This window comes from Anopheles bellator, chromosome 2 (assembly GCF_943735745.2).
Source record: "Anopheles bellator chromosome 2, idAnoBellAS_SP24_06.2, whole genome shotgun sequence".
NCBI classification, from domain to species: Eukaryota; Metazoa; Arthropoda; class Insecta; order Diptera; family Culicidae; genus Anopheles; species Anopheles bellator.
In genome coordinates, this window is record NC_071286.1 from 61,586,825 (window position 1) to 61,604,525 (window position 17,701).

At 47.4% G+C, this 17,701-nt stretch overlaps 4 protein-coding genes across 7 annotated transcripts; 1 reads left to right on the top strand and 3 right to left on the bottom strand.

The window, feature by feature from the left end:
- Positions 1–6,861: 6,861 nt before the first annotated feature.
- LOC131207817 (uncharacterized) lies at positions 6,862–7,471 on the bottom strand. Its single transcript, XM_058200448.1, has 2 exons — positions 7,427–7,471; positions 6,862–7,335 (listed from the first exon to the last, which is right to left on the bottom strand). The coding sequence occupies exons 1-2, from the start codon at positions 7,469–7,471 to the stop codon at positions 6,862–6,864; spliced, it is 519 nt and encodes a 172-aa protein (XP_058056431.1).
- Positions 7,472–10,005: 2,534 nt separating this feature from the next.
- On the top strand, positions 10,006–12,248 carry LOC131206875 (pre-mRNA-splicing factor Slu7). 3 transcript variants are annotated; one of them, XM_058199461.1, is made up of 2 exons: positions 10,006–11,488; positions 11,525–12,248. In XM_058199461.1, exons 1-2 carry the CDS (start codon positions 10,082–10,084, stop codon positions 11,933–11,935), a joined length of 1,818 nt encoding a protein of 605 aa, XP_058055444.1. In that variant the 5' UTR covers positions 10,006–10,081; the 3' UTR covers positions 11,936–12,248. The 3 variants fall into 3 exon arrangements, with proteins under 3 accessions (XP_058055444.1, XP_058055446.1, XP_058055443.1); XM_058199463.1 differs by having other exon boundaries at positions 10,006–11,398; positions 11,438–12,248; XM_058199460.1 differs by having other exon boundaries at positions 10,006–12,248.
- Positions 12,182–13,819, bottom strand: LOC131206876 (uncharacterized). The gene is made up of 4 exons (XM_058199464.1): positions 13,803–13,819; positions 13,386–13,611; positions 12,532–13,323; positions 12,182–12,448 (listed from the first exon to the last, which is right to left on the bottom strand). The coding sequence occupies exons 2-4, from the start codon at positions 13,543–13,545 to the stop codon at positions 12,279–12,281; spliced, it is 1,122 nt and encodes a 373-aa protein (XP_058055447.1). The 5' UTR covers positions 13,546–13,611; positions 13,803–13,819; the 3' UTR covers positions 12,182–12,278.
- A 301-nt stretch (positions 13,820–14,120) lies between these two features.
- LOC131209807 (enolase) lies at positions 14,121–17,540 on the bottom strand. Of its 2 annotated transcripts, none has more exons than XM_058202950.1 (3): positions 17,402–17,540; positions 15,738–16,011; positions 14,121–15,618 (listed from the first exon to the last, which is right to left on the bottom strand). In XM_058202950.1, exons 2-3 carry the CDS (start codon positions 16,002–16,004, stop codon positions 14,584–14,586), a joined length of 1,302 nt encoding a protein of 433 aa, XP_058058933.1. In that variant the 5' UTR covers positions 16,005–16,011; positions 17,402–17,540; the 3' UTR covers positions 14,121–14,583. The 2 variants fall into 2 exon arrangements, with proteins under 2 accessions (XP_058058933.1, XP_058058932.1); XM_058202949.1 differs by lacking the exon at positions 17,402–17,540 and adding an exon at positions 16,167–16,183.
- Positions 17,541–17,701: the final 161 nt, after the last annotated feature.

The following is a 17,701-nucleotide window of genomic DNA, read 5'->3' on the forward strand; positions in this document are numbered from 1 at the left end:
TCTGTGACGTGTGTATCCGGAGTGTGCCTGTGGGCTTGTGTGTAGCGGAGAGAGAGAAAGAGAGAGAGCGAAAGCGAGCATAATGGGCGCGAGAACGGACACGAGCATAATGAAACCGAACGGCGAGTGGCGTCGCACGAAACAAAAGCGAAATCCCTGCGCGTTAATCAGCGTTCACCAAGGTGCGCGTGAAATTGTAATTTACCCTTGCGGGTTCTCGGGCAGCCGAACACGTTGAGAAAAACTTTACCGAAAGAGGGTTAATCATGCAGCATGATCAGTTAAATCAAACGAAACGAAAGCATCCATCGACCCCTTGTGAAACGGTGCGAGTGTCGCCGTTACGAAGGCAGGGCCGATCTTCTCTTTCTCGTAAAAGGTGAATCTGCCAGCGTATCGATCATTACATCCAACATTTTAACTTAAAGAACGCAGAATAAAGGGAGGGAGCAAAAATCAATCTTTCGATGGTTCGAACTAATCAGAAACAGGGATGCATACAGTATAACAATGAAATCGGATGTAGTTGAAGTTAATTATTATCAATTGTAGTGGATCAATTGTTATGGTTCTAAGTTGAATTGTAGTTTTTCATTTTCCTAATTTTGAACAATCGATAAACATGCGACTGTTGAACAAAATTGGACTCTAACAGGGTTCGTCGCTTTGAGTCTTTTGTTACGTGTCAAAATGCACGACTCAATTTTCAACTAATTGATTATTTTAAACCAAATAGGAATACAATGTTATGAGCAAGCGATCACTCAACGTGACCATGCTTATTTCCAACGCCAAACATTAAGTTCTTCAAGTAAAATACTGTTAAATAATGTTGAAAATCGTGTCATTCCGCAGCGCGATCATTGATCGACGATGTTGCAATAACTGTTTTTTACCACCATCGTCTATCGATAGACAGTGAATTGATTGAGCTGACGGAACAATCAATATGCAGCATACGCCTTCAACGTTTGCCTGTTACACTGTTGATTGTGCTGCCACGGTCGATATGGGGCACGCAATCACGGCACACGAGAAGAAAACCTACATAAAACTGACGGGCTTGAACACCATTTTGCCGATTGCCAATGGCATGCCACTGCCCAAACCGGGGGGCCCTCGCACCCATTGGCGGATGGGCATTTATGGATTGACGAATTAATTTCTAAGCACGTAACTCACAACAATGCCGTCCCGCTCCGGCTGCACGACTGCTGCGCAAACGTTGCCTACATGCCTCCGTTCCGTCGACATTGATTCAACAACATCACCGTCGGATGGTGCCGTGTATCCGGGAACCGGCGGCCCGATCTAACGGTTCTTCAGCGTGTAAGAGGGCGCCGAATTCCAGCTTGACACCAAATTTCGCACTTTATAGGCCGTGGCCGCAGTGGGTTGCGCGAGCCGCGACGATGCTGTTACGAGCAGCACGTTATCGGGTAATAGTGGGTCAGCCCCCGGGAGGTGAGCCACCTCGTAGCCTCACCCAATGATGCCCAGTTTAGATGTAATTGGAAATTATGTGCCGATCGCCCCTGCTTTTGGGGAGATATGTTTCTTCGGATAAATATTTTTTATGATAATTGAAGCATATGCTGGCATCGTTTGTTGAGCCGTTTCTTGTTGATGTGTATACTGTTTGTTAGATTGAAATCGCTTGGCCTCTCAAAAGTAGAAAACTACCTGTTTGGGTCTAGCAGCTAATTCTGATTCAAGTCACTGTTAAACTTTAGATTAAGTTGAAAAATTGTCGGAAAAGCTAAACAATTTCATCGTGTTGCGAACTGCACACCGAAATCACCGTGCTTCCTATTTTTCCTTCCTCGGTCCAATCTACGCCCGGTACGCCATCGGTTGGGGGTCCGTGAACCTTTTAATTTAATTCCAAACTTTTCGATTAAATTCGATGGAACTGTCACATCCGCTTCTTGGGTGCCGTTCCGGCATTGCCGAGCGTTAATTGGAGATGGATTGTTTCCAAGTTTCTCCACTCAACCCATTGCCGTAACCAGCCCCGCAGAACGTGCCGCACTGAAAATTGAAACGAATTGCATCCGACTGGCCACCAAGATGCGGGCGGTGCGGTTCCAGGACCTCCACCATTTCTACCATTTTCCAAATCCAAATCCGGAATGACTTTCGTTTTCTTCCCGCAACACGGCCAGGTAACCAGCTGTTGGTTTCCTCCAAAAATTCAATTCAACCCCAGCAAACGCGGGAATTTCGTTGGCCAAACACTGGACCAAAATGCACCCAAACCTTGGGTTAGTTTGGAGAAGGAAAAAACAAGCAGAAACAAAACAATTGGGTGTGCTATTGTTTCGCTCGGAGTTGCCGGTGGTGGCAGGGTGGTTTGTTGAAGTAGGTAACAACATCAAAACCAATCCACCACTCGAAACCGATCGCAGTTTCTGCACGCGCCCATCGATCGGCGGCCCGTCGCGGGTTCGATTGGGCCGCTCCGGGCTGGCCCGTGAAAGTTGTGTGTTTTATTCCACGCACCGGAATTCGTCGATTACGATTCGATTTATTCGGCACCGGCTCCGGCGTATTGTTCCAGTTTCGGTGCTCAGCATACAGCGGCCGTTTCCACTGCGGTTTCTAAGATGCAAAACCGAATCTCCAATGCGCCAATGTTGCGCAAGCCGCGTGCGATCAGCTGCCTCGGGGGTTTCTGTGTTCGAATCGAACGAGCCCAATCGAGTGGACTTTCAGCCGACAAATCTGCGCAAGAGACACGCATTCACCAAAATGGTGACCGAGTAGAAGCTGGGCTGGTAAACGTGTCTGCCATACAGATACATGGTTCCATCGGTCCGCGGCCGACATTCACGTGCCATCTACTACTCCAACAACGCTCGTCGACTGCTGCGCCACGAGAAACGCGCAGCGCGATGAGTCATGCGCTAAAGTTCCGCAAATAAAGTCACGAACCTCGATCGGCACAGTGCTTCTTTCGCGTGTTCGTCATCGCTGTCTCCGCAAAGGTGCGCCTGTGTTTGTTTGTGCTGGGAGCTTCTCGGAGCGCCGATCGCCGACTCGGTGAACCTCTCGGATGTTTGCTTTGGCCTAGAGAGGCCCTTTCGTTTACATCCGCCTACCGAACAGTAGCCCATTTTGCCCATCAAACGCCCTTATTTCGACACTGTTTGCCTATTGTGATGCAATGTTTTCTTCCTCCTTCTGGCGCGTGTTACACTGCCAGACACCAAGATCTTTGGGAGCTGATCGACAAAATATGTGTGTCCACGCGTTCGAAGTCCAAAACATGCCGTCGCAGCGGTCGTCTAATGGACTGGCTAAGCCTCGCCGATGGGGTGCTGTACAAACGTTTACTAAGCCACGTTGCGCGCGCCCACGGGGCACGCCAACAGCACGGCAAACAATGTTCTGTCCACGCTCGATTACCTCGATGCTAATGCTCGGGCTCTGACATTGAGCCGAGCGGGCGAGCGAGACCAAAAGCCGGTTCCTCCCGCCGAGAGTGCTGTTGGGTGTTACGGTATTTTATTTTTGGTCTCCCCTTCAGATTCTTGCTTGGCATTTTTGGGCCATTGCGTAAGTCGAAAAGCGGCGCAAATATTTGAGGATCATGGACGCCTGGGCGATGGTGCGGCTTCCCCGCCTGGGGGTCTAGCCTCGGGACAGTGACGCAATAAACAGGCATTCCGGAAACTAGTTTCGCATTGATTGGAAAAGAGAAGCCACCGCAGAGAACTCGCTTTAAGAAGCAGTTTAGAAACGGAATTGAAATGAAAACGTAAACGCTCTTTAAATAAAAAAGAGAACTTAAAAGTTCTTCCTTCCACGATCGGTCGATAAGCAGAAATCGAAGAACGATCGCCGCGAGACGTGAAGTGTCGAATTCGCGGAGATGACATTGAAAAGGTGTGAGCCGCGCGGCGTTGGTGAGAGGCATCAGTTTCGCTGGCCGCGCGGGGCTGATCAGAAACCCAGTGGAATTATGCATCCGTTTCGTTTCGGTCTGTTCGCTGGGGCCGAGAACGCCTCGGTTGGCGGTCAAATGTCAAGGATACCACGCTAGACTGCCCCATTGTGTGATGCGACCGGCAGTATCCTTCCGCGTGGGCAAACGTCGGTTGTCGCGGGGTTTGAAGGTCCATTCCAGGAGCGATGTACTCATTAAACGGATCTTCTAATCACTAGCTTGGGTCCCTATATATCCCAATGATAGTATTTTGTAGTTATTTCTTTACGTGGTTCAAATCAAATTGAAGATATTATTGAATTCATACTCCGAATTGTCTCAGAAAACGTAACGCCACGAACCTTGCAATGTTTCATTTTGCCACTGGCAAGGCGTCTAACGGACTGCGCCAAGTTGTTGACGCCCCGTGAAGGAATGAAATTGTTTTCTCGTGCAGAACGGACCAAATTATAATCTTACGTCCGCACTGGCGGGCAGCATGATGCATGATTAAGGGTGGCAAACATATACGGCCCAGCAAACCACAGCCAACTGGCCACATTCACCGCATAACTCAGTCAAACGGTTCCCGTGGTAAGTTCCCGACGCCCGTGCGCAACTAACATCAAGCGCGCCAAATTGCCAGGTAGAATGTATGTTATGGCAATAGCAGTATCTCGTGGCACTGCTCGACCACCGGGTGCCTGTTACGTTTCCACCACCAGGGAGGGCGATTGCATAGACAACATTAGCGAACATTCTTGGTCGTTATGGAAGATCCGTAGCAGCGTAGCATAGGCATGGCTCTACATCGCCACGGCTCGGTACGCACACTCTGAGGGGCGTGTGGCACTCAGACTCTGCGGATGATGTCATTGAGATTAGCACATCTTCCGCCATCGCTCGTGCGGCGTTCAGCGAAAGAAGAGTTCGCCGGGATTGACGCACTACAGAGCTCCGCGGGCAGGCCTTTCATGGCGTCGTGTATAAGAAATTAATATCATGGTTTTAATTGATTTAGAACAGTGCCGTCGGGCCGTGTGGAGACGGGAGACCAAGAATGTTGTTTCTGATTGTTATTTTTATTATTTTTCTCTTCTCCCAACCGAACCCATTCGCCACACCCTGCGCCTGGCCCGAAGGCCAATTCCAGCGGGAGGGCGTCGGCAGTGCGACAGCCGGATTAGCTTGACACCTTTACGCTTCATTGCATATTCATACCGCGTATCGGGCCGGTCGAGCTCGGTGTGCACCAAAAGTCCGGTGGAAACGAGTTATTTTCTCCGCCCGAGCAGATCTACAGATCCGATGCTCCCCGGTGTCGGATTAATGTTTTGAGATTTTGTTTCCAATTTATTTCATGGCATGGAGTTGTAATAATTGGCAGCAGACGGGTTTGGGCTGCCGGATCGTGTCGAATGGATGGAAGATTTTAATCTCCCGACTCGAGCGATCCATTCAATGCTCACCTTTAACAATCTCCCGCAGGAAGCTCTCCAGTGCACTGGGTCTCCCAGTGCGCCCTTTGTCGTTGGGCGTCGCGATTGTGTGACGATAGTTTGCTTTCGTTCGGCTGCTGTGCCGTTGGGGTTGCGTTTGACCAGGAACAGTAATTTTCGCCCCTACATTTCCGCACTAGCGATGGTAGAATTTTCTTTCCAAACAAACCACTGACACTGCTAACTTTCGGAGTAAGAAACCTTCGCGTTTATCGATGACCAGCCACAGAACCGCGAATGAATTGCGGGCCGGTAGCACATGGATGATCTTTCAATCCCCGCACCAATCACTTCCGAATCATTCACATACCATGTGCACGGTACTGCGCACGAAGGCACACACAATGGGCGATCAGCTGTAACCGCAGCTATACAAACATCATAAACGCTCCACGCACCTCCTTTTCGATGGTTCACTTCCCACACACAATAAGATGAGTCGCGAAGTGGTCGTAATTTCTTGCTTAAACGCAAGATCGAGTAAGGCAGCGATCGGTGACCACGAGCTGCTACTGGGTTGAGCGATCGCGATTCGAAGCTCCCTATCGAAAGAGCACACCGCCAAACCAAACCGTTCGTACCGAGGGCATAACTAAGACTGTTCGCCAGAGGCTGGGGATCGGATCGACGGCAATCGGTAGAGCTGGGGCAACATTTTCGCTTTAACGAATCGTTAAGCGCGAGCAATGCGGAATGAACCAAAGAGTTCAACGCCGATCTTCGAAAGCTCCGTCCTGAATGGAAAGCTCGCATGAAAGCTCCGTCGAATTGCGAGGCGAACTCACCTTAGCATATAGGGTAGCACGAAATCATCCGAAAAATTGTGTAGATAGTGACGATTGTTTGGTCTCTTTCTATCCATTTTTTCCCCACTTTCATTGAAAAGAAAACATACTAAATCCTTTCCGCAACCACTAAACATACCAGGCGCCACATCGCCAAAGAGCGTTTCTCTAGAAACACTAGTCTAAATTATTACTTAAAACCACAAAAGCCGTCTTTAGAATTTTCTTTGTTTCCGCTGGAATTGGAAAGAAATTGGCCACCGAAACAAAGGGGGACGAAAGAGAGGTAAGACTCGTAGCAATGCCCGAAAGAAAGTCAGTTTCCGCCGGAAACGTCAGGGAAAACCTTTTGGGTAACGCTATTCGCGATTTTCTTCTTGGAGCTGCGTCACTTCTTAGCCATTTCCAGTGTCAGTGGCAGTGTCCGTAACACGCAGTCAGCGTGTGATAATTTTCTTCAACGGAAAAATCCGCAATTAGGAGATATCGTTAGCAGTAACCTTAAATAAGAATCGTCCAATATCACAAGGGATCATGGAAAGCTCCAACGAAACACTAATCGCACTGCATATTACATCCATTTTATTAGAAACCATTTACGACAGGCAGAACGCTACGGGACAGTCCACAGTTTGGCCAATCATCGTCCTTAGCCGGCGATCTGACCAATAGCACTTCCCAGTGAAGTGGCCACCTGGGAGAGGGAGGTTTGAAGAGGTGTCAGGGAGGACGCGTTCAGACTTGCCAGATTGTTGGCGGTCGACGTAAGAATGCTCTGAATGTTTGCCAGGACCGGAGCCACAGAGTTAACACTTGTGCCTGCTCCTGCAAGCGCGGAATTGATTAGATTCGTAGCATTCGTGAGCAATGCGCTGACGGTGTTGAGCGTGTCCTGCGGAAGGCTGACTAGTCCTGCCAAGATGTTCAGCGCTGCACCAATGACGTTACGAATGTCCGCCGCCACCATATTCAACAGTGTCTGTAAGGCGGATCCTGCCGAATTGCCGACGTTGATCAGCAGCAGACCGACCTGATTCAGAGCGCTGGTTAAGCTGTATAGCGCGTTGCCGAGCGCAAGGTATGCTTGGTTCAGCAGGTTCAGCTGTGGCGCGGCTTGCGTGACCTAATGTTAGCGAAAGAAAGTAAAAACAAAAACAAATTACCTTGTTGTCAATCGACCCCTTACATTGAGCTACAAGCCTCCGGATACTCACGGCGACGACGCAAACGGCGATTGTCAGCGCGAAAGCGAGTTTCATATTGATGAGTTAGGTGCCTGATTCACTATCCACAGCGAGATAAAGTATAATTTGGTAAACATCTTTCCGATGGCTTTTATACTGAAGCGAGAATCTATAAAGTGAGAAACCGTTTGATCCCCTATCAATGGGATGTTTGTTACGGTTGTGTTTCTTGGAAGAGCGACGAAAAATTACAATTTGCGTGACGCAATAATAAAAGCTTTGAATTTGAAAAAGGGTATTTTTCGTAAAGTATAGTTGACTTTCGTGAATTCGCGGCAGCTTGATTTTTTGAAGGGGGTTTTGTGAAATATGCGCGGCTTTTGTTTTTATCGATGTTTTTTGAAAAAATAACTTTAAGTAAAAATATACAATTTCAATTGTTTTTTAGCCTTTTTTGTTACTTTTTAAAACATAATTGCTTTAAAACATTCACTTCAATCTCCCATACTTGTGTTCGTAAAGACGTGTGAGCATCAATTTGAACGTTAATATATTTGTACACATTTTGATCTTTTTTTACGCTTGTTTTACTGACATTTTGAAATGAGCATTCTACCAAAATCAGTATTAAAATATTGTATGTTGCCTTCTGCCTGTTTTGGGGTTTATTAATCAATCATCATTACAACTACACATTAAAACTAAAATATGCAACACAATGGTATTGACTGAAATCATCATTAATGGTAGTCATGCAGTGCGAGGACTGAACTAGAAGAAGGTTGCAAAAATGCTTCACAATCAACCCTATGGTCCCTTCACTGTTCTAAATTACACACGATTACCGATTGACATGGAAAGAAGCTTTGCATTCTAAGTACCAGCGTTCCCAGTCTAAGATGAAGAGTGCAATTGAATAGTAGATTGAAATAAGAGCATAAAGAGCTCCAACAAACACCAACTGTTTTGCTTATTACTCGTTTTTTTATTTATTGTTTGCCCTTTGTCGATAGTGGGCAGACCATAGGACCCTTCATTGTGCTTCAGTTCTGGGACATTAACCGGCAATTTGGCCAACAACCCCAGTGAGAGTAGAGGCCACCTGTGAGAGGGTATTTTGCAGAGGTGTCAGGGCCGATGAGTTCAGATTTGCCACATTGCTGGCCGTCGAGTTGAGAATGCTCTGAATGTTGCCGAGGACCGTGGCCACCGAATTAACGGTTGAGCCCGCGCCAGATAGGGCACTGACGATTTGACTGGTGGCGTTCGTGAGCAATGCATTGACGGTGTTGAGCGTGGTTTGCGGAAGTGTGGCCAGTCCTGCCAAGATGTTCAGTGCAGTACTGGCAAGGGTGCGGATGATCCCAGCGACCGTATTCAACAGCGCCTCAACAGTAGATCCTGCCGTTTGGCCAATGTTGGCCACAAGCATGGCGACCTGATTCAGAGTGCTGACCAAATTGTACAACGTTCCAGTCACAGCTAGCAAAGCTTGGTTCAGTAAGCCTTGCGGTGCAGCTTGCGTGGCCTAATATTAGTGAAGAAAACAGTTAAGTACCATTTCTTGAAAAGCCATCCCAGCTGTGAGCACAAGCCGCCAGATACTTACTGCGACAACGCAAAGGGCAATAGCCAAAACTACAGCGAATTTCATCTTGACGAGAGGGTTGGCTGATTCACTATCTACTGGGAGATTAAGTATTGGCAAACGATTTTCCAATAGCTTTTATACTGCACGAGAGCTGCCCAAAGGGAACTCGTCTGAGCGTAATGCTTTCAAAGGGGGCCCATTGTTCAAGTTGTATGTTCTTGGGCCGACTGACAAAAATTTACAATCAAACCTATTAGAATCGCGACATGACGCAATAACGATGAGCTTAAAAATGGGGCATATTTTTCGAAGACAGGATGTCTAGCCGTTATAGGCAGCGAGTAAATATGCAAACCTTTCTAACAGCGTTGTGTGTGCAATGTAACAAACAACAAGCCATTTATGGTTTTTGTTGGATTCCTACTTACAAGCGTTTTGCAAAGAGCATCTTTCTTACATGTAAGGTAAGAATTAGTTTCCCAAGATTTTTTGAAAGAACTTAAATCAATTAAGCTTGAGAAAGGAGTTGTCTGTTAGGAATGGAGTGTGATTGAATGTAACTGAAACATTCTGTTTCATCATTTTCTCATCGTTCATGAAACACATAGTTTGTAACATTTTGTAGCCACATAGTTTACACAGACTGGATCGTTTCAAGAATATTTTCAAAATTATTGGCACAATTTTCTTTGCTTGGTTATCGTTGAAGGCTTAATATCGCCAAGTGTTTCCAACAAGCTTTGTGACGATTGAGTAGAGGAATATTTAAATAACACATAAAAGCACATTTATCTGTAAACTATTAATAAAAACAATGTATTGAAATTTGTATCTTACATGATTGATAAAATTCCCATTTTTCGCGTTAAACTTCGCGATTCTGAAACAACCTCAACGGAAACGAAATCTGTTCGAATTCGAGTTCAAATTTTTGGTAATTTGACAGCTTACACCATCCATCGAAAGTCTTGGTACAAAGGCAAAACGTCAACAAAACAGTACTGTCGGAGAAGAAAAACAATGCTAGTTGAGCCATTTGTTTGTGAAGAGTGAATTAATACGCATTATTGCGTTAAATCGAAAAAGGATCGAAAATGGCTGGCTCATCGTCGCGCATACCGCTGTCGATGCTGTTGCGCGACAAAGAGGCCGAGGATGAGGAGCCGAAGAAAAAATCTCGAGAAGACTGGCGTAAAGCAAAGGAGCTTGAGGAGGCGAGAAAAGCGGGAACAGCGCCAGCCGCCGTAGACGAGGAGGGTCGCGACATCAATCCGCACATTCCGCAGTACATTTCGTCGGTTCCGTGGTACTACAACACCACTGGTCCAACGCTCAAGCACCAGCGGCCACAGGACGATCGGAAGGAGCACTTTTCAGGCATCGACGAGTGGTACAAGCGGGGCGTCGACAGCACTAAAGTGGTAACAAAATTCCGGAAAGGGGCATGCGAGAACTGCGGTGCTATGACGCACAAGCGGGTCGATTGTATGGAGCGACCGCGCAAAGTCGGTGCAAAGTTCTCCGCGAAACAAATCGCTCACGATGAGTTCATTCAGCCGAAGATTGTTTCCGATTACGACGGCAAACGTGATCGGTGGGCCGGTTACGATCCGGCCAACCATCGGGAGATCGTTGAGGAGTATCTGAAGATTGAGCAGGCAAAGCGCGAACTGCGTGCACAGAAGCTGAAGGAAAAGCCGGATTTGGCCGAAGATGAGGGTGAGAGTGACGAAGATAAGTACGTGGACGAGGTGGACATGCCCGGCACCAAGGTGGACTCGAAGCAGCGCATTACGGTGCGCAATTTGCGTATCCGCGAAGACACTGCCAAGTATCTGCGCAATCTCGATCCCAACTCGGCTTACTACGATCCCAAGACGCGGTCCATGCGCGATAATCCGAATCCCAACCTCAAACCGGAAGAGACCGATTTTGCGGGTGAAAATTTCGTACGCTTTTCGGGCGATATACAGAAGCACGCCCAGGCACAACTTTTTGCCTGGGAAGCGTACGGGAAGGGTGTCGATGTGCACGTGCTGGCCGAACCGACCAAACTTGAGCTGCTGCAGAAAGAGTACGATAAGAAGAAATCCCAATTCAAGGATGAGGTGAAGAACAAGGTACTCGAACAATACGGCGGAGAGGAACATCTAGCCGTGCCTCCGAAGGCTCTGCTGTTAGCGCAGACCGAAAACTACGTCGAGTACTCGCGGCAAGGTAAAATCATCAAGGGTCAGGATAAACCCATCATCCGTTCCCGCTACGAAGAGGATGTGTACATCAACAACCACACCACCGTTTGGGGTTCCTTCTGGGGCAACGGTGTATGGGGCTATCGGTGTTGCGAATCCACGATCAAGAACTCGTATTGTGTTGGTGAAAACGGCAAAGACTCGACCACCAGCAACTCAGTCGATACGGAAGTGCACACGGAAACCGGAAGACATGAGGCCGCTGAAACGGAAGGCGATGTCGTGGAAAGCACCGCGAATGAACGGAATGTGGAATCGAAGGGTCCCTCGGCAGCGACCGATGAGAAGAATCTTAAACAACTCGCTTCGGCCAAAGAGGCCAACGTCAGCGGAGGTGTCGAAGGAGCCAATAGCGGCAGCAGCAGCAGCAGCGAGAGTGACCAGGAAGCAGACGGACAGATGTCAAAGAAGTCTAAAAAGTCGAAAAAGAAGCGAAAGAAGGAAAAACGACGCCAACAACGCGAAGAGCGCAAGGAACAAAAGCGGCAAGACAAGGAGAAAACTAAGCTGGAGCTTGCACTAGAGGCCGAAGAGCGGAACCAGAAGCGTGGTGCCGAGTTACTGCGGCAAGACGAACGGAAACGACCATACAACAGCATGTATGAAGCAAGGGTTCCGACGGAAGAAGAAATCGAAGCGTACATGATGAAGCGTCGCCGTGAGGAAGACCCAATGGCAGCATTTTTGGACAAGTGAACATGCTCCACATCTGTTGGAAGTGTCAATATTGGTACTTGAAGTAGTTTGTAGACTTTCTTCGAAAAACCATAAAATAAATGTTGTAAGAAACCAAATCAGCGTTAAAGCAAATGCCGTTACAGTACAACCGAAGCTTTTTACGAAAGAACTCTTGTGGGTATTATTTGTGATGGCGCTCATAGGCCAATAGGGCATCGATTTCTGAGAAAGTAATTGAACGATAGAGTGGCGAGAAGGTACTGATAATAAAGGACAAAAATCTGATGATATTTATTAGCTGCTTTTATAGTTTCACGTTAGACGTATTTAATACTACCGTAAGTTCAGCGAAGGTTTTCCATTACATCGGCAAACGTCTGTGCTGGGGATGGCGCAAGCATTGGTGAAGCAGACACCGTCCCAACAAAAATAACAAGATCCCGATCGGTACAATAAATATTGCAACATATGAGATCAGTTGATAGAAGCGTCGCGTTGTCCACAGTACTGTATACTTCAACGTAGTACCATCTGGTAGAAGGGAGCAACAGAAGGAAATCAATTACTATTTACGCAGACGTAGTTGCTTCAGGGACTGGCCCAAACAACTGTACCTATCACAGCGTAACCGTAGCCAATATCGGGTACTCCCATGCGATAAGAGCACGTCGGAACGATGATCTCTAGAAGCTCCTGCGTATCCTGATGGTAACTTAGATCAAACGAGTGCACCTTGTAGGCCGTTTTCTTATCCTGGCTTAGTGGTTGGTAGCTGACCGACTTTAGCCGGTTCCGGTGCGTCCGGGCGTATTGTGACACGTGCAGGTGAGCCGAGAAGATCACGTTTGGCTTAAGGTTGTCGATCGCTTGGTAAGTGAACGTCGACGGTACATCCAATACCGGTATGTGGCTCACGAAGATGCGCAAGTACCGATCGGCCACGTCTGTGACATCGACCATCCTTGGATCGTTCTGTGTCATTTCGAGTGTGATGCGGTTAATGTTGTAGATCGTCAAATTGTCGTTGATCACCCAAGCGGGACGCTCGGAGAAGTACTGCCGGAAGCGTCGCTTTGCGTTCGGATTGAGCGGCGACCGATTCGACTCTCCGCCAATGTCATTGTCGCCGGGGATGTAGATCAGTTTGGCCGTCGGATGGCTGGGAAAGGTGGCCCCAAACCGACTGTAGTATTCCTCAAAGTGAATTTCCGTCGAATCGGTACCCTCGTCCATCAGATCACCGAGAAAGATGATGACGTCTGGCTGTACGTGTTCCACTGCCTGCTCGTAGTACCAGGCCAGATACCGATCTGAGTCATAATTCGCTAGTCCGGCATAGAAATGGGTGTCATACGTTTTGCCCAATATTTGTGGGTCCGCCACAAGAAGTATCTTGACGCAGTGGGCTGTAATATTACAGAAAGATGGTGATTCAAAACCCGCTTTGGCTTCTGTGTCTTGTACTTACGTTCTTTGCAATAAATATTCGACCATTTAAGCTTTTGCAACACATATATTAGCACCTCATTATACAGAACCAACAAACCAACCACTATCAAGTACACTCGCCACGCCGGATGCAATCGAAGGAACTTTTTCTTAGTTCTTGCCGCCCAGTTCTTTGCCATTATGCGACTTTCGTTTCGCGACAAATCGCGAACTTTACCGGGCCGGCCAACACATCAATGCTGATGCTGTAATGAAGAGTGGTCTGTACGGATAACCACGGCATTCGAACAGTGCTACAATCAGGGCATACACATCGGACAACCTATTTGCCATTAATGAACCTATTGCAGCAAGCCATTAACAGCAGGAACCTATTGCAGCAAGCCAACCTATTGCAGCAAGCCATTAATGAAATATTTAATTCAAGGAAATTTACAACAGAACGGACTAAAACATCCCCACGTTGCAGTTACTTTGTGTACAAACAGTGACCGTGTCTGAAAGTCATATCTGAGTGGCTGCATCCGTTACGCAGCGAACAGCTGATAGGCTGCGTTCTGGAACATGTCGTCCTAGAAAAGACGCGTGGAGTCCTTTATAAAAATTTGGAAAAGACTTACGCTTCCGTTATTAAACTTTCTTCCATAACCCTTTGAGAATCTGAAAAATTAAAAGAAAATTCAAAACTTTGTGTTCCAGAAAATCTTACAAATCATAGAATGTTTCGGATATGTGTGCGAAAAAATTAAAGCGGTTAAGGCTCTCCCATTTGAATATTTTGTAGTTTCCTACCATGGATTTTGTGTGTATTATCGAATGATCATGTACTTTCAGTAATGCATTGACAACGTGTCTGTCACACTTTCATTTAACAATTATAACATTCAATAAGTTTAAGCCTTATAATTTACTCCACGCGATAGCTTTGCGACGATAAATACCGAGGTTAGGATGGTTGGTTAGTTCTGCTTTATACTTCTGCACTATGTACTAGGATGTGGAGAGTGGTGGAAAAGAGACCCATGGGCGCAGGCCGTGGGGCAGAACTAGCTGACACTAGGTGGTTCGTCCTTGTAACAAGGAGAATTGACCGTGCGAATCGTTAACGGTGTTTTGTCATTATGTCTCTCTTGTTCCCGCCATCTCGTTACGCTCCCTTACTAGCTCAGATGATCGGAATTTTCGTTGCTGGCCTTCGCGGACCGTGATGACGATTCTTACTGCGGGTGGCGGAAGCTTTTACCGGCAAACTTGGCGCCAGCGCCGAGCTCCTCCTCGATGCGAAGAATTTGGTTGTACTTTGCCAAACGTTCCGATCGGCACGGAGCACCGGTCTTGATCTGCCCGGTGCTCAAACCAACGACCAGATCAGCGATGAAGGTGTCCTCGGTTTCACCCGAGCGATGCGACACCATGGTGCCCCAACCGTTTTTCTTCGCCAACAGATGGGCGTTAATCGATTCCGTGACAGAGCCGATCTGGTTGACCTTAAGCAAAAGGCAGTTGCAAGCCTTCTTCTCAACGGCGGTCGCAATACGCTTCGGGTTAGTGACAGTCAAATCGTCACCCACGATTTGAATCGTGGTGTTGGCGGTGATCTTAGTCCAGGCATCCCAGTGATCCTGATCGAAGGGATCCTCAATACTGACGATCGGGAAATCCTTGATGAATCCCTGGTACATCCCCTCCAGTGCGTCGGGCGTCAACCAGGCACTGGCATCGGACTTCGGGTTCTTGAAGTCCAGATCGTACTTGCCATCCTTGTGGAACTCAGAAGCCGCCACATCCATACCGATCTCCACCTTGCCAGTATAACCAGCCTTGGCAATAGCGTCCTGGATCAGGTTGAGCGCTTCCTTGTTCTCAAGGATGTTGGGTGCGAAACCACCCTCATCACCAACGGCAGTCGCGTCCAGTCCGAACTTGGCCTTGATCACGTTCTTCAGGTGGTGGTAGACTTCGCTGCCGATCTTCATCGCCTCGGTGAAGGAGGACGCACCGGTCGGCAAGATCATGAATTCCTGCATGGCCAGCTTGTTGCCAGCATGGCTTCCACCGTTGATGACGTTGAAGGCCGGCACAGGCAGAATGATGTTGGCGTTTCCGGCCAGATCAGCGATGTGTTTGTAGAGCGGAACTCCCTTCTTGGCGGCACCGGCCTTGCATACGGCCAGCGAAACGCCCAGAATAGCGTTTGCACCGAGTTTCGACTTGTTCTCTGTACCATCGAGCTTCAGCATCAATTCATCGAGCTGTCAAGGATAATAAGAAATAAAGTAAGACGTTACGAGTTTATAGCAACGGTTGGTGAACCAAAATAGAAAATTTCCCCTTGCAAACGTTGCGAAAGTCATCCGGAAACGTTGCTTACCTCCTTCTGCTGGGTCACGCAGAGACCAGAGTTCAGCACGGCCGGAGCGATCGTCTTGTTGATGTTCTCAACCGCCTTCAGGACTCCCTTGCCATGCCAATTGGCCTTCTCATTGTCGCGCAGCTCCAGTGCCTCGTGAACACCGGTGGAGGCGCCCGATGGGACGGCCGCACGGAACAGTCCTAGATCGGTGACCAGGTCAACCTCGACGGTCGGGTTACCGCGCGAGTCGAAGATTTGACGGGCCTTAATGCTCTTGAACGGCATCTTGTTTCTGTTTGTAAAGTACGATAACAATCATTAGCATCCTGAAGTCAGATATCATTTTGCTATTACTAGTATCATTTGCCTAGCGTGTTTTCGGTGTTGCTAAGCAACGATTGATAATGAGCTTCCCGATTAACGATTGGCACGTCATAGTAGGCTTACATAATTCCGCGGATCATATTCAGCCAGCAATGTGGCCGTTGTCGTCACTTTTTGGACAACAGCCCGTTGTTGTTTATGTTTACGGCAGCACACCCGACCTCCCCTGATTGAGAGGGTTATCAACGGCGAAAACACTCACTGTACGATTGATTATGCTTGTGTTTCTTTTTAATCAATAATGACAACGCACATGTGCGCAAGGTCACTTTTCTATGCTCACTTTTCACTCAGCGGGTGAAAGTGAAATGGGTGCGACTACGATTAAGAATAGATATTTTACAAACAAATATTATTTAATCGCAGTGCGTACATCAAACTTTTGCAGGATAACAGAAATATGCTGTTTAGGGGAAAAGGGGTATTCGTTTGAACGTAATTCAAGGTTTTGAGGACTGTATACAAAATATCAAAACACGAATAAAATCGAAAGGAAGTAAACTTTGTTTCAAATTACAGAAAAACCTCCGTAATGTGCATATTATGGGTGAAGCACTGGAAGGATTTGATGAAAGAGATTCTCTCGGCATAAATGGAGACGCTCCCGCTACAGCACTGACCTCTAACATCAAACAGAGGTCATTAGAGTAGCACAAGCGCGTTGTCGAATAGATGCCGGTAAAATGAAAAGACCAAAGAGGACTGGCATTCCCTGTCCGTACAAGAGCCTCTTATGCAATCGTCGAAGAAAAGTGCATTTTTGCCATGCAAAAATGCTAAGCTAACATGTTCGATGATTAGTGCCGATAGGTAATCAATCCCAGCCAAAAGTAGCACCTCGCCAGCCAAGCATAGCACTCAGAAGGTGACCTTTGGTTAGCAGAGGACCTGAGATAAGCCGGAAAAGTGATAGAACTTTATTTTTTCATCCGATGGCCACCAAGGCCATCTCCTGCACTAAAAGCCGGATGCTTCAATTTGCCATCAGATGATGAAACACACAAACACAGGCGCGCCACAGCTTGCAAATGCAATTATTGTACAATCTTCGTCATGCATCACTTTCGCCACACCACTTCAAACCGGCAACCGGTAGGAGCTTATCTCGATTCAAAACTTAGTATTTATTCCAAGTCGTTCTGGCCCATACTAAAAGACCGGACCACTGCGATTGGGATTGGTGGAGTGCTAGGGAAAATGTACTTTCATGAAGCAGAGCGACCGCACAATATTAGTGGATTGAACTAACTTTTCCAGCCGGCAAGAGGGCAGAAAAGCCAGGGAGAAAGCACACTTACTTTGTCTCTTTTGCTTCTGCTGAGGACACAAACGAGAAAATTCAACGACCAAACACTTGCTTCACGTTAACACTGCACAAGCTCGGCGAACGGACTGAAAATTTCGATTTTCCTCTGAGAACTCCTAGCCCGCAGAGAGATTCGTGATCGATGCGTGCGTCTGTGTGCAAATCGCGAATCCTTTGACATCGTCGACCTTGAGAAAGGTGAACGTGCCTTTGGCGCGCAGGGCTGCTTCCTAGCCGTTTCGACGATTTTGCGCAACGCGTATTTGAATTGACAGTTATAAAATAGAGTCTG